Consider the following 20,509-nt stretch of genomic DNA (forward strand, 5'->3'; position numbering starts at 1 on the left):
TACAAAGTTATCATGTATAAATTTGTTTTGCTTTCTTTTTGTTTTTTTTCTTTTGCCTGGCCAGTGATCCCTGTGGTGTTGGTGGGCTCTTGAAGGACAGGTTTGTTCACCATCTAGGCACTACAGCACATAGACCACTCACTCTGTAGCACTGAAATGGTGGCCTGGGCGCGGATCCAGGTGATGGCAGGGTTTTGTCGGAGGTCATTGCGCCTGGGGTCGTTGCTTGCCCGGCACTCATAGGTCCCAGAGTCCTCCAATGTAAGGCGCGTGATGCCAAGCACACTGACCCCATTGGTGCCATAGGCCGTGTTGATGGATACCCGGCGCTTGCGGGCTCCGTCCCACAGCTGCTTGAAGGAGTCGGCTCGATTGATCTCAGCATACCACCACTGGATCTCTGGAACAGGGTTACCGACCACCTCGCAGTACAGCTCAAAGGTGTCCCCCGTAAGCTTAGTCTCAGACAGTGGCGACTTCACAAACCCAGCTGGAAAGGAAAATTGTATGGCAGGGAAGGAAAGGGTTGAAGAGGGTTAGAGCAGCAGGAAGGCATGGAAAGGCCAAGGGATAGAGAAGAAAAAAAATTGGGTCAGAGTACATACAAACAAAAGAGAGGATGATTAAAGGCAAATCAAAAAGAAGCAAGGCTCAAAATCATTGATAGGTGGAAAAAGAAAAGGTTATTATCTGTCCAAGTCCAGTCCATTTGACGTCAGGGTTCCCTGGCCCGCTTAAAGCGACCTGTCAGACAAACTTGAAGTCATCCAGTCCCAAATCCAAAGCAGCAAGTAGTGCTGCTTTAGTGTTTGTAATTCTTTTTTTCTTGTTTCCTTGTATCTCCCATATTACCTTAGAAAGATGAGTTCAATAAGATTTTAAAATAAATCTGTCATTCACTATTGCTTAAGCAAACAGAAACACTAAATGAAATATCTGCAGGTAAACACATTACACACTGAGGGGAAACAACAGCATTTCACCATTCTCACTGCTTTTTTTTCAGACTGTTTCTAAATGATTCACTTAATCAAGTGGCTGAACAATCACCCAACAATTTTCTACACTTACTATGTCGCATCAGCCTCTGGCACCACTTGATTAAGGCATCACTTGCCTTCTTATGTACACGTGTGCAGAATGAGAGCACTCGATTCAATCATTTGAGCTGTTAAAGTCAGTGGTTTAGAAGTAATTCCTCTGACACCGCCTGGTCTGAGGAATTAATTTAACTGAAATAAAAGAATAATAATGCTAACATTAACAGAGACACATAATGTAGATTTGTAAGTATTGTAAGCATCGAGTCAGCTCCCTCAGTTTGGAGAATCACAAACAAATTCTGATGGGGGGAGATGAGAAGAGATTGTTTTTACATCTAAAGCTGAAAATATGGCAGATCAGAACATGTCACTTCAATGTCAGACATTTGTGTTTGCCTTGTCGCTAAATTGTCTCAACAGCAGCATGTCTGTGGCCTGTTGAAACACAGTTCAGTTTTCAACACTGTGAGTCCTTGTAAGGGTGTTTGAAATCTCAGACTGATGCTCAGTCCTCCGAAAGAATAAGGCATAGGTTTCTGTGATGACACGGGGTGTCAAAACTATACTAATTGATTGAAAGTTAGCTCAAACCAGCCAGACCTAGAAGGAACTGAAAACAACCAGTTTCACAAAAAAAGAGGATGAAGTGCAAGGAACCATAAATAGCAGTTTAAAACAGTTTAAAAGCTCAGACAACAGCTGCACTGGACAATGTTCATAGTGTAACACTTAGTTTTACTCCATCACAGAACAGATCTTTGTCTTCTTTTCCTTTTTTTTCTTCTCAGCAGTAGAGCAACGTCAAAGAAATAACAACAGGACTAATACAACTAAGAGTAGGCCACAGGTGAAATTATTGCGCATATTTATGAGACTGGAAGTGGAAGCAAAACACCTGTCACATGCACTTATGAGGCACGAACAGAGCATACAGAGATCTATGTTCAGTCTTTGACTGATATATACAGAGGTTGTAAAAATCCATATTGTAGCTCTCATTCAAACTAGGAGGAAGTTCTTTAGGTTTGGATTGTTTTAGAGTAGCTTTTTTCCTGGTCCACGCATTAAGTAACCAACAGATTCTGCAAACTTAGAACACAGACTACATTATACTGAAGATCAGACACTGGCAACTCATCAGTACTTCACACAACCCCACTTTGAATTAAAAACAAAACAAGAATAAATCATATACCTTTTCATTAGGGCTGTCAAAATTAAGAAGTTAACAAATTCACAAAGATTCTGCTCAGTGCCACTGATTTTTTATTACCATAGGCACATTCTATGAATGTGACACTTTGGTCTGCTCTGTAGTTCCGGAAAGCAAAGAGGGATGTAGTCAAATCTTGTGGAAGGCAAGCTAAAATTAGTTTAAGAAAATGGTCTTTTGGGGGCTGCACGGTGGCATGGTGCTTAGCACTCAGTGGGTTTACATGATGAGATTAACTCGATTATAGCTATAGTTGGGTTATGCTCCTTATCAGAGCAAGGGTAATTATCCTTTGTTATATGGCGGTGAATGAATTGAACCACTGGCACAAAGCATGCAATACCGCAGTACGATAGGTGGTGCTGTACCCATTTCAACTATCGCTAATAGAGCCACTTCCGGTTGACGTCTTCACCACCAACAACAGCAAAACTAAGGCATTCGAGAAAGATGGCAAACGAAGAGCAAGCTGAAGATGAAGAGCAAGATGCATGTTTAGTGGGCAATCGGATCGAGTTATCCTGGGGTCTTAATTCGATCGCAAGTAACCCGATCCGATTCGATTTCTTGTCAGATTAAGCTGTCTACATGAGCTGAATAACTCAATCTTATTGTAATTTAGCCATCAATCCGATCCGATTGCCTGCATGTAACCGTACTGACTGTCGCCTCACAGCAAGAGGATTCCAGGTTCAATCCCCACCCGGGGCCATGTATCTACCCATGTTCTCTCCGGCTACTCCAGCTTCCTCCCACTGTCCAAAAACATGCATGTTATTGCCTTGTGTACAAATTGTGCTCTACAAATAAACTTGCCTTGTTAAGTTAATTGGTGTCTCTAAAATTGTCCATAGGACTGTGTGTGGTTGTTTGTCTCTGTGTGGCCCTGTGATGGACTGGCAACCTGTCCAGGGAGTACCCCTGCCTCTTGCCTGATGACCGCTAGGATAGGCTCCAGCCCCCCATGACCCAACAGTTGGATTAAGCGGGTATAGAAAATGAATGGATGGATGGAAAATGGTCTTTTGAATGGCAAGTTCATCTTCAAAACCCTGCCAGATAACAGATAACAATAAATAGCCCTTTAAGGTTAATTTAGAACATATATAAAAATGTGTGAATATTTTAATCAATTGATAGCCCTACTTTTTAATATACTAGTTATATCAAGTTATGACCTCAAATAAAAATAAGTTTGTAAACTTACAGAAATATCTCAGCAATAATATAATAAAAGTTGAACTTCATTAACTTGTAAAAATAGCATTTCATTAATATCAAATTAATAAAATAACAATTGAACCAAATTTCTACTAAATGCTGTCAATTTGATCATTTATCCAAGCTTGTATGTTTTTTTCTTTCATTTTTTTCATGTGCAACGCTGGTCTTCTATTATCATCAACCGATTGTATTCACTCACTCATGTTGGTCAGGAACATGCGTTGCTGGAGTCTATCCCAAAACATGCTGGGTGAGAGGTGAGGTGCAGTTTGGACATGTTGCCAGTCTGTCACAGAGCTAATACATACAGACGTACAAACACATTCACACCCCCATTCACACCTACAGGCAGTTGAGAGTTACCGATTCACATAACATGCATGTCATTGGACTGTGGATGAAAACTGGAGTTGCTGAAAGAAACTGCCTTCACACTGAAATTCATACCCGTGGCCTTCTTGTAACACTGTTTACCTAATATCTGTAGCACAAGATTCTTCCAGGTGACATGACCTTGTTTTTTTTTTCTTCTCCCTAAAATACACCATTTAAAAGTCTACATTTTATGTTGTCAATACACACGAATAGTTAAACAAATCTTTAAAGACTAATCAATTTTTTTCAGTGCTTGTTTATTGAAAGCCATTCACAGATAAATGTAACGGTATGTGTGCACTGTAATCTCTTTTTATCCATATCAGCTTGTGCTGGTAACACCAGAAATTAGGTCAACCAGCTTACATTTTGGATAAGCTGGTCTTTAAGAGTGGGTTTTCAAAAACTCACATATGGTCACGGCGGTGTAAAATAAGTTCAACCAGGTTCCACATAAACACTAAATGACCATGTTTGTCTTCTAACTCTGTTATAAAATTAATTTAATGAACATCACGTAAAACTTGAAAATGTACCCAATGCAACTCACATCAATGGCACTTAATCTCCCATCTAATTGTCTGACTCACCTTCTTTGAAATAAGAAAAGAGGACTGATTCTGAAATGCTGTGAGTTTAATAATAAAATCCATAACCCATCCATAGCATCCATAAGCATTATTACCATTATTACCACAACCATGCTGTGTCTGTGCCTGATTCATGACCCTGTTCCACATCAGTAGTTTGCCCAGCAGTCCACTGCCAGCCTAAATGAACCTCATCTAATGACAAATCACCTGGACCACAGACACCGTTCTCTGCCAGCTCTGCAGCCTCTCAGCTCTAACCACACGTGCTTAAGTAAATCAGAAAAGTGCACCACCCTAACTGTGCCCTGAATTGTTGTAGAGGAAATGGAAACAAAGAGCCTGTGGTCTCCCGAGAGCTGGGCTGTGTGCTGAGTCTAAATACAACAGCTTACAGGCCCTCCTAGATCTGTCAGCTCTACTCAAAGTAATGTATCATAAGCATTAAGCACACAAACAGATGAGCTTGTAGACTTGTGAGCAAGGAGTGCTGCTTTAGTGTTAAGTTCATCAAAAAAATTAAGCCAGTAATGTTTAAAGGTTTATTTCATTCAAATTATTTTATTCAAAGTTTAATTGCCATGTTGAAAATTTAAAGAGTTCTTTCCCATAACGGTAATGCACTGTCTGCAATGCTTGGCGATATTCTGAAATTAAAATAATAAAGGTAAATCATTTTGCCTATGCGGGAATTACAGATGTTAGTGGAATTATAATAAATTGAGACTCCCATTGTGACTCACAGCAATAGGAAAAAAAATGTGAAGGGCGTTTTTTAAAAAAAAAAAAGCAGTCTTCCTGCAAGGGTACACATCTGAGAGGATATTAGAAGCTTATGACTTGTGTTTCTATGTGCGATGCCTGGAGCTATGCTGAGTAATTAGCGTTTGTTTCTTTTCTCTGGGAACATCTGGGCCTACCAAGCCCACCACACAATCCCTGAGGGTGAATCCAAGCCTACCTGCCTACACTGTTGAGACATATTCTAATATGATGGAGCATTTACTATAGTACTCTCTACTATGATTACAACTAAAAACTGGAGTGGCACTTAACACATAAAGCTAGTGTCATCTATGCAAAAGGGCTCATAATCACAGTACAGAAGCTACTTGAAAGAGGTCAGAAATGTCCCCCAAGATGAAAGCAAATTAGATCAGGAAAATGAACAGATGACTTAATTCGCATTTGGGTTCAGGGAGACTCTGGAGAAATAGGCACTGAGCAAACTACAGACACTCGACAGGCCAATAAGCAGACCAGTTTCTGTTTTGTTTAAATAAGGAGCTTTACGCAGACAGAGAAAACAAAACTCAAAGTAGCCAGCCGGTACTCACTCATTTCAAAGTCGTTTTGGGAAATGAGAAATGACAGAAAATAGTGGAATGGAGCATTTGGACAGATCTCAGTAACTTAGTGACAGAAGAGAAATGAGCTCCTCCGTCACGGAGAAACTGGGAACAGATGTATGGACTGAAGTTATGCTTGGTTTGTTCTAAACAAATGAAAAAGATATGATTTGGAACTGATTATGCTTTCTCCAACTTCTTGAGAAGACATGCATGAGGTGATTTGTTGGAACTTCCAACTAAAAGCAAGGGTAACTGCAAGTGACTTGCAACACATCAGAAAGTCTCTTCTGTTAATGGAATACATTCCATGTACATATACCTGATCAACAAAAACACAAGTTAAAAGACTATTGTGGGTTAAAAGTCTAAATAGGTCAATTTGTCTATATGGGGGTGTCATGGAAGCTAGCGGAGATGGTGCTCATAAGTGGTTCATCAGGTACTGAAGGCATTCAGTGACTTGGAGACTATGCAGGCTCTGCAGAAATCAGCACTCAACTGTACTTCTACTTGCTGTCTGACGGTTTATTACATGACAAGAAATGCATTTTCATTTCATTTTTCCTTGCATTTTGCTTTGTTGTCACAGGTGGCTTATTGCTAATGGTAACAGAGCAACCCCCCATGTTTCCTTTTTCATTAAACCTCACCCAATGAAACAAATGAGAACTTCACTGCACAAAGAGACATGCTTCTCTTGGTTTTAAGTCACAATTAGTCTAACATCAAATCTTTGATGTGCACTGTGGAGCTGCAATTATGGAATGATTTAATTTGACCAAGAAAGTTGTAGATGAAAGGTTTAACTTTTATAACATGAAAGTATTAGGTCTCTCGAATAATGCCAAGTCCAAATTAATACTCTCACTGCACCCTTATCTGACATTTGCAATATTAACACAAAAATAACCACTAGTGTTTTTGGTGATAAGCTCGCTCTGAAGCTTTATGAAAGGCACAGTCATTATAGACTACATATTCCACTCATGCAGGTAGACAGGAAACCCCCCAGAGGACTGACAACAAGCCACACACCATCACCATGCAGCCATAAAGTGAGTGTGCTGCCTGCGTGCAACCTAGATCCCCATCCGCACTCCCCCAACACAGACAGAGAAAGCAGAGGGTAGGAAACCCCCTAGGGTCAATGAACTGGTTATGTGCTGAAAACGTGCATCTGTGTGTTGTGGACATAGGTGCAATTTTTACTATACCTGCATGGCGCGGTGATAGGGACACTCACACACATGCACATGATACCAGAAAAAGGAAAACAATATTGTGTTAGTCCAAGAGAATTTGCACTTTTGAAATACATGTAATCATGTTAGTCCAGGTGAAAGCTTACAAAATCGTGCCTCGCTAAACTGGACTAGCACCCCCAGATAATGCGGTTTGGGTTCAAATCACTCATGCATGTATACACTCATCTAAACTCTAATGGGTCTAAGCGCTCTGTATATGCTTCAGAGTTCCGTCGTTTTGCATCTTTTTGTAAAAACAGTTCATTTTGTCAGACAGCTAAAAGAGTCAGAAATTCTGGACTGAAAATACAGCCCATTAAGCCTATGTGTAAACTTGTGGAGGCTTAAAGTATTGCTCCTCTCTAACAAGATTTTGATTTTATATGCATGTCATCTGATGAAATTGCCACAGATTAACTTGCAATTAACTTGACTACGCTTAAATCTACAATGATAGAAGTACTTGAACATCTGGAACATTTTCTCACACTGTGTCATGGCACCAGACTAAAGTCAGTAACTCGATTCTGCTCCAGTGAATTTAAACTGTTATAAGAACATTGGTCGGGTTAAATAGCCCAGCCGAGCTGTAACCATAGCTTAATTCTAGTGTGCAAGTAACCGTACTGATTGACTGTTCATAAATATTTCACACAAACCCACTTTGAAAAAACCTGAAATATCCATTTAACTAAAACAGCTGAAGGCAAAATTCTAAGGTATAGTAATGTTTGTATACTTGACTTTTTTTTTCTTTTTTTCATTTCAAGCAATAGGCTTTGTTTACATTTTTTTAAATATATTTATATACATATAGTTTTGTTTAAAAGCCATATATTGCTTAGCTTGGTTTTGTTAGGGTTTGTGGATTTTTGGGACTTTGGATTTGTTTTTTTCTTGTCTGTCTGTTTCCATTCTGTTTTCTTGTTTGGATTCTTGGTGTTTTGAGTCATTTGTTTAAATTACGATTTATTCTGTTTGTATTAGTCAAGTCTTGATTGTCTTTTTGTTGACAGTTACTCTGTGGATTTTTGAGTTTTTGGTCTTTTCTATGGTTGAATTATTTCTTAGTTCTTTGTTTTACTCTTCTAGTTAGTTGTTTATTTTAATCATTTGGTTGCTCTCTACTATATGTTCTGCAGAAGTTGGTATTTTGTTTGAGCTTACACTTTGTATTGTGTTTTAGATTCTTGTTCTGGTCATGACTCCTAGTTATCCTCAGTTTCCCTGTTTTGCTTATCAGTTCCACTGCCACACCTGTCTCCAACTTAATCAACCTCAGCTGTAGCCACTTCATTCATCCCCCACCCCAAAGTATATATACTGCGTTGTACAGCTCAGGCTTTGTCAGATCCTTCCCATTACAACCTTCTAATAATACCCAGTAGTCTATTCTTGTTTGCCTTTTTATAACCTTATGCTTAGTTTTTGTGTGTTTAGCTTTGTTTTCCTCAGCCGTGTTTTTGGTTTCCATTTTCTAATAAATCACCAGTCAAGTTTTCCATCTGACACAATCTCTATAACTCTTGTTGTGTCATTCAATGAATCATTAACATTGCTGTCAAAATTTTCCTCCTCCACCTTAGACTTGTTCTCCATAAATAGGTTTATTGTTTTATCTGGATTAAATTCTTGACAGTTTTGATGAGGCTCTGGGTTTCTTGGCTTTTCTAAACAGCCGTCCGATTGTTACACTGAAAGTCCAAAGGGTTAAACCAACTCAAAAGCAGGTTTACTCCATAATAACGAGATTAGATGACCGATTAAAAATGTGTTGTTTCACAAAATCTGCCATTCTATGACTGCAACACAGGGTATAGTGTCTACCAATGACTTAGATACCCCCCTTTTATGCCTACTAAAATTGAACTATTTATACGTACGACATCAAGTTGAGCCCAGTTGATCCTCTTTACTGTCTTAGATTTTGCCCTCTTCCTAATTGCCATATAAGGAGAGAGATCATTAACTGCTTCCTGGAATATAAAGTAATCACCCGAAGGAAAATCCAACAAACCAATTTGAAGAATATCTTTTCATTTTCTTTAAACTATTCTTGATTCCTGTTGTGGTGACCTAATTTCTGGTGTGGTGGTACATGCTCAAAATATGAAAACGAGCTCTGACAGATAAGATATCACTGTGTTCTGGCATTCTGGGTCGACGTTGTCTGGCTACGCTTGACAGTTGAAATTTCATTAACATTATTACTTTGGCCAGCAGTGTTTACCAGTTGAAAGCCAAAAAAAAAGATATAGCAAGTATTACAGCTTTCTGAGTGAAAACAGCTTCGTCAAGACATTTGTGTTCTCTACACATTGACAATGATCCGTCTCATCGTCCAAAACTGGCGACGTTGGCAGTTGGTTTTGTGTTGGATCATGTATTAGTGACCTTCTCTGTGCACAATGATACATCCATTCCCTTAATATGACAAGTTGGGAATGATAGGGTGTTGGTTACAGCATTACAAACTGAAATAAATAACTAGAAAATTAGAATTAATTTGGTTGCATTCTCCAGAAGTAGCCAACAGTACAAGTATCTTTGAACGCATCTTTTTTCACCACCATGTAACCAGAAACAAGCTTGTTAAGGCTAGCAGCTAGCTGTATAGAGGACCTAAGCTAGTCTGTGCCTCCTCACATCTGAAGTATGGAGGTCTCCATAGTCGGTGCACATTTATCATGAAAAAGCCATAATTTCCATTTCACTGACTTTGTTCTCATCCAAACAAATGCAAATATTTCCACAACACAGGACCGTTCTCCCTGCTTACTCACTAACAAAGTAAGCATTCACACTAACACAAAGGAGGAGGGGTTACCTTCCACCAGTATTTCAAATTTAATTTTTTTTTGTTTTCTTTTTGTGGCAAGCGGGAAAATGTAGTAACAAAGGAACTGTTTTTAAAGACTTGCACATTATATTGTGCATTTTAAAGAAATGTAATCTGACAACACAGACGAGCTCATTTTTTCACGACTTTTCCCAACACTGTCAATGGGCTTTTATTTATTAATTAACCAGTTAGTATTTTACTACTCGTGACAGGTTAAGACCTAAAATATCCCATCTGGAAGATTCCCACAGTCTCTCGGCGAGACTGCCCACCTCTCAGGTGAGGAAAAAACAATTAAGTAAGGAAAATAACTTTAATAAAAATAAAAACTCCTTTAGTGATGTCCAACAGGGATGTGTTTAAAAAAAAAAAGAAGATTTTGATCATTCATAAAACAACGTCTTGTTGATTAGGATATGCTGACTTTGTTGAGAGTGCAGCAGTGATAGCACACACTAGAATCATTATCAGAAATTACTGACTTACCAATTAACATTTAGAAATAAAAATAAAGTATGTCCTACATACATCATTACCTATTAACATTAACTGAGCACCAAACTCCAGCAGTATTATCAGAGAACCGTTGACCAACACACACCTACGCATTTTAAACAGATTTACCTTTTTTTTTTTTTCCCATGTCCGGTCCAGCATTATGGCAGCAGAATTGTAATCTGAATACCGTTTATGCCAAACAGATTTGCTTTGCCAAGGGAAGCCATCTGAATGTAAAGGTCCCCTTGATGCCCATCATCTGCTTATTTATTTATTTTTGTTACAATATTTAACATGAAATAGTGCTGAACCGGACCGGGGGACAGGGAAAGAAGAAGAGAAAAGAAACGGAACAGAAATAGAAAGATACAAGCAATGAAAAACCAGACAACCAGCTGCTACACCTGTAAAAACAAAACAGAAGACAATCCACAGCCTCTGTGGGGAATCCAGTCTTAGAGCCACCAGGAGCACCTGAAAGCAGACAAGCAGAGAAAAAACAAACAAACACACAAACAAACGAAAAAAAAGCACAAGTAGCGGCAATCACATACAACACAACTGTGGATATGGATGACCTGAAACCACAGGATGACACAATAACTGCTTAGCGAGCATGCTACTGGGCTAATGAATGTGTGTGTGTGTGTGCGCATGAACCTGCGATACACATGGCACGTCCCACATGATAACCGTGCTTAGTTATGAGTGTGTAAGTGTATAGGGCCACAAGCAGGTGAAGCAGGCAGAGAAGGCCACAGGACCCAGGCCACCAGCAGCCCCCATGGAGCACAGAACCCAGGAAGCCCACCGCAGGGACAACCACGCATCCCAGAAGACTGCAGAGGAAACCCCCGGACAGAGCCCCCAAAAGCATAGGGCAGAGGCCCCCCGGGAACCAGGGGCAACAGCCCACTGACCCCGCCAGGCCACCCACTACCAGAGCCCCCACCCAATACCTGAGAGGGCCAGGTGCCCGAGACACAGTCAAGCACAGTGGGCCAACACATGCCCCAGCAGCGGGGAGAGGCAACGCCTCCCCCCCCCCCCCCCCCCCCCTCCATCGAGAACAGTACAAGCAGGCCAGAGGACAACAAGTCCCAGACCCAGGCCCAGTCACGACATGAATCAGATCACACACAAACACACACCCACACCCACTAAAACAGCACATGCATCCACTCCTGTTCCCCCTCCCTCAACTCCGCTGGGGTGTGGCGCAGCGGGCACATCCGTACAGATTTACTATTTTTGTGTGGCAAAGAAAATAAGGCGGTGAATGATAACCAGCTTTCAGACTGCTGATATGAGTGTAGAGACGATGCGTCACCTACTGTAACTAACAAAGGCTCTTTATTTTTTTATATTCTTATTATCTCAGAGATAGAACTAGTTTTTTTTTTTTACCTCAATGGGAATGCACATTTTCTCCTCTATGGTGTAACAAAAAGTTAAAGATCGTTGAATTTTAAACGGGTCATGGTGATGGTTATGCATGTCATTGCACGGGGTTGCACGGTGGTGTCGTGGTTAGCGCTGCCGCCTCACAGCAAGAGGGTTCCTAGTTAGAATCCCAGCTGAGGCATTTCTGTGTGGACTTTGCATGTTCTCCCTGTGTATGCGTGGGTTCCCTCCGGGTGCTCCAGCTTCCTCCCACTGCCCAAATAAATGCATGTTAGGTTAATTGTTGACTCTAACTTGTCCTTCAGAGTGTGAGCATGGATGGTCGTTTGTCTCTATGTGGCCCCGTGATGGACTGGTGACCTGTCCAGGTTGTACCCTGCCTCTTGCCCAATGACAGCAATCTTGAGTTGGAAATTCCAAATTCATGTAAGCTGAAATATATGTAAAACAGCCTACATATATAAAATTTCTATAATTTTTTGCATGTCATTCAGATCACAGAGGAGAAGCAACAGTTTAATGAGATTTAAGCCCCCCAAACCCCTTGTGCAGTAGGGAAAGTGTCTAATTCTACCATTTTATCACAATCAGCAAACACTTCCTATTACTCCTTCATAGGTAAAAGCAAGGGAATTCAACACGATTTACTAAAAAAATAAACAAAAGAGATGAGATGGCTGTGTCATGGAACACTCATTCCCATCCATCCCATAGGATTCACAATCGTGCAATATTTAGAAAATTAGCAGAATCACATCTCTAAGACAGTTTTGCCAAGCTTACTCCAGGGGGGACAAACATTTTTCATAAATCTTCTGGTCAAATTAAATGACTCGAAGCCCTTGTCAGATGACGTTCAGCTTAAATCAGCTCGTAGGTTAACAAGGCATTCCATTATCTGCAATGTCACTTATAATTAGAAGAGATATATTTACAGATTTAAGAATAGCATCTTCTTTTAGGAAGTGGCCCCAATACCTCTAAAATACTTAAATACCTGGCCCCATGAAAAAAATGGCAATACAAAAGTGAAAAGTAGACTCTTTAATTCTTTCTCCAAGCCTGAGTCTTGGTGCAGATCACTTAGCCTAAGTTGTTTCTACAGGACCTTCAGTAATGCATGGCTATGGCTATGAATGTGTTTAATTCTATAAATATGAAAAGGCTTGGTGCTGAAAAAAAACAAAAGACAATAATACCTTCCCAAAAACAAATCACTATTAAAAAAAAAAGATCATTGTTCAGTTTTGTTTCAGTAAACAACTTCCCTGCAGTGAGTTTTATGCAGTATGATGCTTCTCCTAATCAGTGCAGGCCATATCAGATTTCACAGTGGGCAAGCGTGACTCAGTGTAAGAATTTGGCTCGAGTTCTACAGTTTATTTTCCAGACTCACAGATGAACCTTTGTCCAGAGCCTGCATGAAACATGATAATGGACACTTTGCTGCAGTGTATAGGTCTATTGATTGGATGGTACATGGCTGTAAAATGCTTGTCTTACATTGTAATGTTGGCCTCTGTAGATGCTAATACATAAGTGCCAGAACACTTAGACATTGTCTTTAAACTATTCTTCTGTACTTCTATTGTGAAACCTCAAAAATAAACCATTTCTGTTGTCTTCTAGATGCTTAATCTTAAGCATCTTTTGGTTCTATAACCACTTAAATCTCCACTCAATCTCCCTTGTATTTTGGGAGTAAAATATGCACAAAACTTTAGATGCAATGTAATCTAACAGGGCATTTGACCATGGCAAAGTAAAAAAGCTTCTATTTGCATCAGAACAGTAATATATGTCTGACAAACAAGCTAAGATTTCTTCTACATCAGAGACTATGTCGGCTTATCATAAATGATCCTGTCTGCTTAGAATGGATAAAGGCCTTGAGATGGAATTTTGTTGTGAATTGGTGTTGTTGCTGGGGTTGTATTTAAGTACTAATGAGCAGTCAGTGTCTAATTTACAAAAGACAGCAGTCAGAGTTTGAATCAGGGAGGAAAAGGTGGCTAACCTAGCAGAAGAGCTGATTATCATCACATAAAACAAGTCAAACCTCAAAAAATTCACGTTGTTTTAGAGAACGCTATATATTTAATGTAGAATTGTTTTTACTGTGTTACTATTTACTCAATAGAGTAACCTCAGTGTTGTGCCATGTCACTGCATGCACAGTAGCTACCCACCATATCCTGATTAGCTGCCAAAAAAAGTCTACTGGTTTAATCCAAAAATGCCAACCACAATAGAGCCTGGAAAAGCACAAGCACTCTTTATACTTTAAATCTTTGCTAAAGTAATGCCAAGCAGTAAGTTATTCAGTTGAAAAAATAAACGCTTTTTTTTCTTTGCCAAGTTTAATTACATCATAATATTGTATTGCAGCAGTCAGTCATGGCTTTTTTGATCAATGTGAATACAACTGCAAAATTACAAAAACCCAAATACAAAGGGAACCATGGCCCAGGCTGAGAAAAAAATCCTTTAGCAAGACCTGAATGTTTAGTTTCACAGGCAGTGATAACACAAAAGCTAGCAGGAGTTGGTTCCATGCTTCGTTGGGGGAAATTATGCAAGACCCAGAGGTACTTCTTCTGGTCAGCCACAGCCACTTTCCCAACAGCCTGTTTTTTTTCTTTGCAAAAAGATTGCACCATATCTCCTCTTAAACAGTTCCAATGAGTCTTCAGAGGGCCATGCAGCTGTGCACAAGGAGGCCGTCCATTAAGAGTTAATGGATTCACTTTCACAAAAGGACCTTAAAGCCACAGTTCTCTGCTCCGTCTCGGGGGTAAAAATAGAAACGCTGCAGAACGGATGGATGCAATTCACAGTCTTCCAAATATCTGTCGCACAACCTGGCCACCTACAGAAGACCTACTTTTCCTCGACACCATGAAGTAATGACACGATTTCCCTCTGCTTCCCAGACACAGTGATTAAATCTCATGCACTTATAATTATTATTGTCCCCACATCACTGCCTGAACACTGTCGTATCACAGGAAAATCTAGCATTGCATAAGAAGCCATGCACCGATTACCCTTAATCTGAACTGTGAGAGAGAAATGAAATGGCTTTGGCATGCAATGTGAACAAATATCAGAAAATTTCCTTTGACACTAAACACTAACTGTAGCTTATTACTCCTCTTATCAAACAAGCAATAAATGAAGCGTGTATTTACTGAATAAAATGCATCTCTCCATAACAGATTAAACACTGACAGATTTTTTTTTTACTTGGTGGGCACCAGACTGCCTCTCACTGATCACTCAATATCTTTGTGTGTGTATGTGTGTGTGTGTGCGCGTGTGTGTGTGTGTGTTCCGATTATGTGAACTGGGCCTCTGTGAGTGGGCACCAACTCTGGGCAAAGACCACAGGAAGTGTTTGGAATGCCTTTGCTTGAGCTTTGTCAAACAAAAGAGGGCTTATTGAGTATTCAATTTTCCAGATAGCAAGATGAGAGAGCGCCTCACTATGCATGCACACACTTCAAGCACTTCAAAGAAATTAACAACGGAGGCAGAAAGAACTTCAAGTGACAATGTGTTGTTACGTAACAGCTGTGGAATTTCAGTTTGTTTGTCTCCTCATCAGCTGAAGATGAAGGTTGCTTCAGTTTTCTTTGGGAAATGATCTGGATTTTACTTATTGTGCCTCTTTCATTACTGCATATCATGTTCTACCAGATGCAGATCAAAACAGTACAACGTTGCAGTGGCATTAGACTGAAATGGTGCGAGAAAAACTAAATCCTCACAAGGTGCTGGAGTGTGATTTTCCACAACCTTTTCGACCTGTCTTCAAAATACATATCTTATTAAGTCTTGCATAGTGGGTTTCCATTTACCCCCCTTAGAATAACTATGTGGGCATTAAGCACTGACATGATTAAGTATGTGCAGTTAATTCTCTGTCTTGTTTTTCTGTGAAAGGGGATTAGACCGAGTCAGTGACACTATTTTGTCAAAATGTGGGCCTTGACATGTGGGCACAGCAGCTCCTTTAAAGAAAGGCAATCATTAACTGTTGCAAAAACCTCCAATGCTCAAACTCCAGAAGCACAACAAAGTACTAACTCATGAGATTCTTTAAAAACTGACAACACAAAAATTCCAAAGATTCCGCTTTCATTTGATGAACGCCTGCTGATTTGTGTGGCCCGGCGGCTGATGTGATTAAACACAATTTGATGGCAGGACATGCTGGAGGACAGCCTGGAACACCCAGCAGCATGTTGCTGACATTTTCTTAAACCAAAACCTGCCAGTTTTCATTACACAGTGAACTTTTGACATTCACAAATGCACATTGTTTACAACTCTGAATCTCAGGCAACCAAGCATTTCATTTCACTTCATTTTATTTTCTGATCATTGGGGAAGAAGGAATATCTAGTGTTTTTAGGTAAGACAATAAAGATAATATCTGTGTGTAAATGTAGTGTGGAAATAGCTGCAGACAAAACCAACTGGAGGGGGGGGCACTGAAAGCTGGCCAAAAAAGCAATGTGGCTGGGTGAGTCTTTAACCTCTGTTTGCTTATTTCATCCAGAGCTGTTTGGTCCAACTTGATATGCTCTTGCTTTTGACTAAACACAACACTAGTAGCCCTATATGCTACCAATAGGCTACTGCTTCATGTGTTAAAGGTAACTATGTAAATATTACAACTAAACATATAAAGGTACGAAACTTGACAGTAGCTCCCAGCACCAACCTCTGTATCTCTGCATATCCAACTTGCCAGAAAGTGACAGTTAAATTATCTTGCAGACACGCCTACACAACTCGAGCAATTAATAACCAATTAATACAAATTTGACTACACCGTTCGTTTTTCTTTTCTTTTCTTCATTGTTACAGTTTGTTGTCAGAGCTGAGATCGAATTTGGTAGCTCTGGCCTTGTTGTCGAGACCCGTGAAATTAAAGTGGAGGCTTAACGCAGTCCTTCTCAAAATCCTCTTCTCGTCCTCACACAAGTCAAGTCACTTTCCCTCAGTGCAATTTAGTCATTTATGCCGAGGTCACTTCTGTCTGCTTACCGTTTTGAGCCGAGATGAAAGGCAGCATCAAGTTCCCCAGAAGGACCACCGCCAGCATCACTGCGTAAGGATGCATCGTCGGGGCTCGATAAGAGTACCGGGGTCTCGGTCGGACGAATGTGGGAGGAGAGATCGTGTCGGCTATTGATCACAAGATCTAGAGAGACGGGCCCAGCATAGCACCGGGTTGTTTAAAAACAGTCAGCCGAGGATGATTTTATATATATATATATATATATATATACAGCCTGTAGAACTGTCTTCCAGATTCAAAGACCTTTTTGTGGACAGCAGTAGGTGAAAGGTCCGGGACGAGGCCAGCGGCTCAGGGAAGCCGATTTACGGCCATAGGCGGCGAAGAAGCCTCGTCGGATTGCGGAGGAGAGGTCTTTGGATGTCAGGGAGATTGTCCAGAGTGAGATTCCAAAGATTCAAAGATGCGCAGACTGATGCGCATTTGCGCTCACACGGTCACGGTTCCTTGATTAAAATGAAAGTAGCGCACAAATGTCTCCCGACGGCGAGTGATGGAGACGGAACATAAGTCGGTTATCAGCACCGGTCTATTTTTAATAGCAAAGGAGAAACAGATGCTGGTAGGACACCAACGGCAGCAACGACAAGCCGCGCGTGCCCAGTGCGCTCATGAGCGTGGATGAATTTACACACGCGCAGATACAAGAATATTGTGTAGATGATGTTTGTGAACTCCGGAGGTTATGTCCCTTGGTCCATTTTTATTTGTAACTACTGCTACTTGTGTCACATGAGATGACAGGTGCACTTTTTGTTTTTATAATCTGCCATTTTATTTTGGATGTGGGTCCTGCTCAAACACTGTTTCAGCTGCAATGTGATTTCCTGTGGCATCATGTGTGCTGCCATTGTCATACCAGTTTTCCCCAGTATCAAAATCAGATTTGTCACAATCTATCCAGAGTCTACTTGAAAGCACAATTTTAGTAGCTGCATTTCAAAAAATATATGCAAAGGTTACTCAGATCTCCTGAAAGCAACCAGTCACGAGTCGAGTCTTTCCTGCTCGGTTTCACTCTGTCTTCACGGTTTCACTTGTTGGGTTTTTATGAGGAAATTGTGATGATGCTCTTGAGCTCACTGAGGTCATTTATGAATTATGTCATCACATCAGTGGCCTGGGTGCTCTCATGCTGTGTATGCCACATCCCCTTCAAAGTTCAACATGGCCTCCTGTAATCCTCCTCCATCCTCAATCTGTGCTGCTGCACGGGCGACCTCATGTGGCCAGTTTGACTGAACCAAAAAGTGTTTCTTTCTTATAATGGCAGGCAATTGCAACGAATAAGCCAAACCGCTCCTATTCATAAAAAATATTTGTAGTATTGAGACAATTCTTTCTGTACCTAGATTTAATTGTAGTATTGGCCTTTTTTCAGTATTAGTCTCTATGTGGGACTGTTATTTGATTCTTCTGTGTAAAGGCCTGCCTTTAACATATGCCTGCACTTCCATGCATGTTTTTTTGCAGGGCTGGTGCAAAGGGCCTGTCTGTGCTCAACTGCAGAACAAACTTCCCTCCACTTTACAGCCCTCCCTCCAGTTTGTCCATGGAAGTCCACATTTAAAATGTAACCCCACCTGAAACCTCACACAGACCAATCAGCTAGAGAAATGTCAGAGCAGACAGCACACCCTCCTTTGTTCAAAACCAATCAGAGTGGAAGTGTGGCATTTTGCCTGAGGCGAAAACTTACCCCTGGATGCGCTCATTACGCATCACTTAGCTGTTGCCAATGTGTTCACAAAACGGTGGACCCTCTTTTGGGCTTTTTACAACGATTGTCTTCAGTCTTTAGTCAATCTAGTATGGATAGTAGACAACAATGGCTTACCAGGCTGAAAAATGAACTTAGCAACAGTCCTCTGGTATCAAATGTGGCTTTTGGCTTTATCCTGATGGGACTAGAGAAGCTTGTGGAGCTGGAGTTTGAGTGTCCTTGCAACCCTACATGGAACGGAATATTTTCATCAGCCTTCTTCATCATCCCTGCCGTCATGGCTTTCACCTTAATGCTGATCATTCAAGGATGCAGATGTGATGAATGGTGCAGGAAAAGTGTTTCCCTCTCCAGTTTTGTTCCTGCTATCGTGTGGCTCATTTTGTTGTTCCTCGATGGCCAATACTTTGCTTGTGCTATGACAGACTGGGAGGGCAGATTTGTGCTAGTTGACAAGGCGGCTCCACAGAAGTGGTGTGAGCCAATTAGTGAGGGGGCTGTCACACCGCAAGAACTAATGCTCCGCTCACAGAGGCTGTTTGTGTTTTCTCAGGTGAGTTGAAAATGTGCTAGTTTGCAGAAGATTGTGTAGGATGAGTCGTGTGAAAACACCTCCCTCATTACTTGTTAAAGGCTCTTCTTAAAACTCTGCCAATATATACTGTTAATAAAATATCTATATATTTATATATTGTTAAAAATATCTCTTTTATGTTGCTATGAACAAACTTTAACTCTTTTTTACCCAGGTTATTGGCATAGTCCTTCTTATTTTCATCTGTATGGGTCTCGTAGTATATGTAATTAGAGAAAGCTGCCATCAAGAAGTGGAGATGCAAGATGCAGATGTAGCTGAGCTCACGGTGCTCAGGATGAGCTCTCTACGGACCAGGACATCATGAGAGGACCTACACCGCCCATCATACCTGCCCTGCTGGCATGGACACTTTGTAAATAACATGAACAGACTCGACTGTGACTTTTTGTAACTGTTGTGACATTTGAAAGTTCCCCCCCTTGAGAAATTTGGATATACAGTGCCTCTTCAATGGTCACGAAAGCTGCTATGTGAAGCTACAGTGAAAATGGATGTTATTGATATTAGCCTGTGACTATCCAGCATTGTGCCTATTTTCATCTGATACGGTAACTTAGTAGTTATTAAATGTGTGGCTTGAGATTTTGGGAATTTGGCTCATTCTGTTTGTTTAGTTTCTTTTTACTGTTATTTCAGAAAATGTTTTTAGAAGCCCACATTAATGTCTGTCTAGTAAAAACTACAAACAACATTTAGTTAAACCTAAAGATTGAAAACTGTGGGAAATAATCAACTTGGTCTGAAATTAGCAAATATCTGCCGGCCAGCACATCTACAGATGACCATTTTCCTGTTTTAGCAGACTATTTCTTGACTAGGAACTTCAAAATGTGAAAAGTCCAGGGAGTTACTGCAGGGTACAACTAAGCACACAACTCACTTTTAACCACAATTTATGTGTTTTCCTCTACTTTACAGTCTTTGTCACAAGTTAAGAGAACTACCTGCTGACCCCGGTTTCATCTTTACTTTACAGATATGAAAATGGAATTTTCTCATCTAAGTTTCAGCAAGAAAGCAAATAAGCCATTATTCCAAAATGTCAGACTGTTTCTTTAACGTGATAATTTGATATGTCACTTCTCTGAAGTGTCAGCGAGTGGCTCTGCTTTTTTTGTTAACTGTGACAAAGTTATTTCATGTTCTTTTTCTTATATTTTTTTCCTGTAATTTTTTGTGCCTTCTGTGTTAGTTGTATTTACTAAACTGGAATCCACCAGGCAGCTAATATTGACTTGACTAATATCAGTTGACATGTTTTGCCGTTTAATATGTGCATGCCAAAGTTTGAAAATGTTCCAACAGAATGAATTT

The 20,509-nt window shown here is 40.4% G+C and overlaps 1 protein-coding gene across 3 annotated transcripts in view; it reads right to left on the minus strand.

Moving 5' to 3' along the window:
• Positions 1-17,482, minus strand: part of nptnb (neuroplastin b) — a 36,101-nt gene extending 18,619 nt beyond the window's left edge. Inside the window, exons 1-2 of one of the 3 annotated variants that reach the window (XR_011914925.1) lie at positions 16,841-17,482; positions 143-490 (exon numbers count right to left, since the gene is read on the minus strand). Coding sequence is in view for 2 of the 3 variants with exons in the window: in XM_072380226.1 (XP_072236327.1) it covers positions 143-490; positions 16,841-16,916 (424 nt within the window). In the remaining variant the exon portion in view is untranslated. The remainder of the gene's footprint in view (positions 1-142; positions 491-16,840) is intronic. The other 2 variants (XM_072380226.1, XM_072380227.1) reach the window with 2 other exon arrangements.
• Positions 17,483-20,509: the final 3,027 nt, after the last annotated feature.

This window comes from Leuresthes tenuis, unplaced genomic scaffold (genome assembly GCF_036924035.1).
Source record: "Leuresthes tenuis unplaced genomic scaffold, fLeuTen1.0.hap1 SCAF_2, whole genome shotgun sequence".
Taxonomy (NCBI): Eukaryota; Metazoa; Chordata; class Actinopteri; order Atheriniformes; family Atherinopsidae; genus Leuresthes; species Leuresthes tenuis.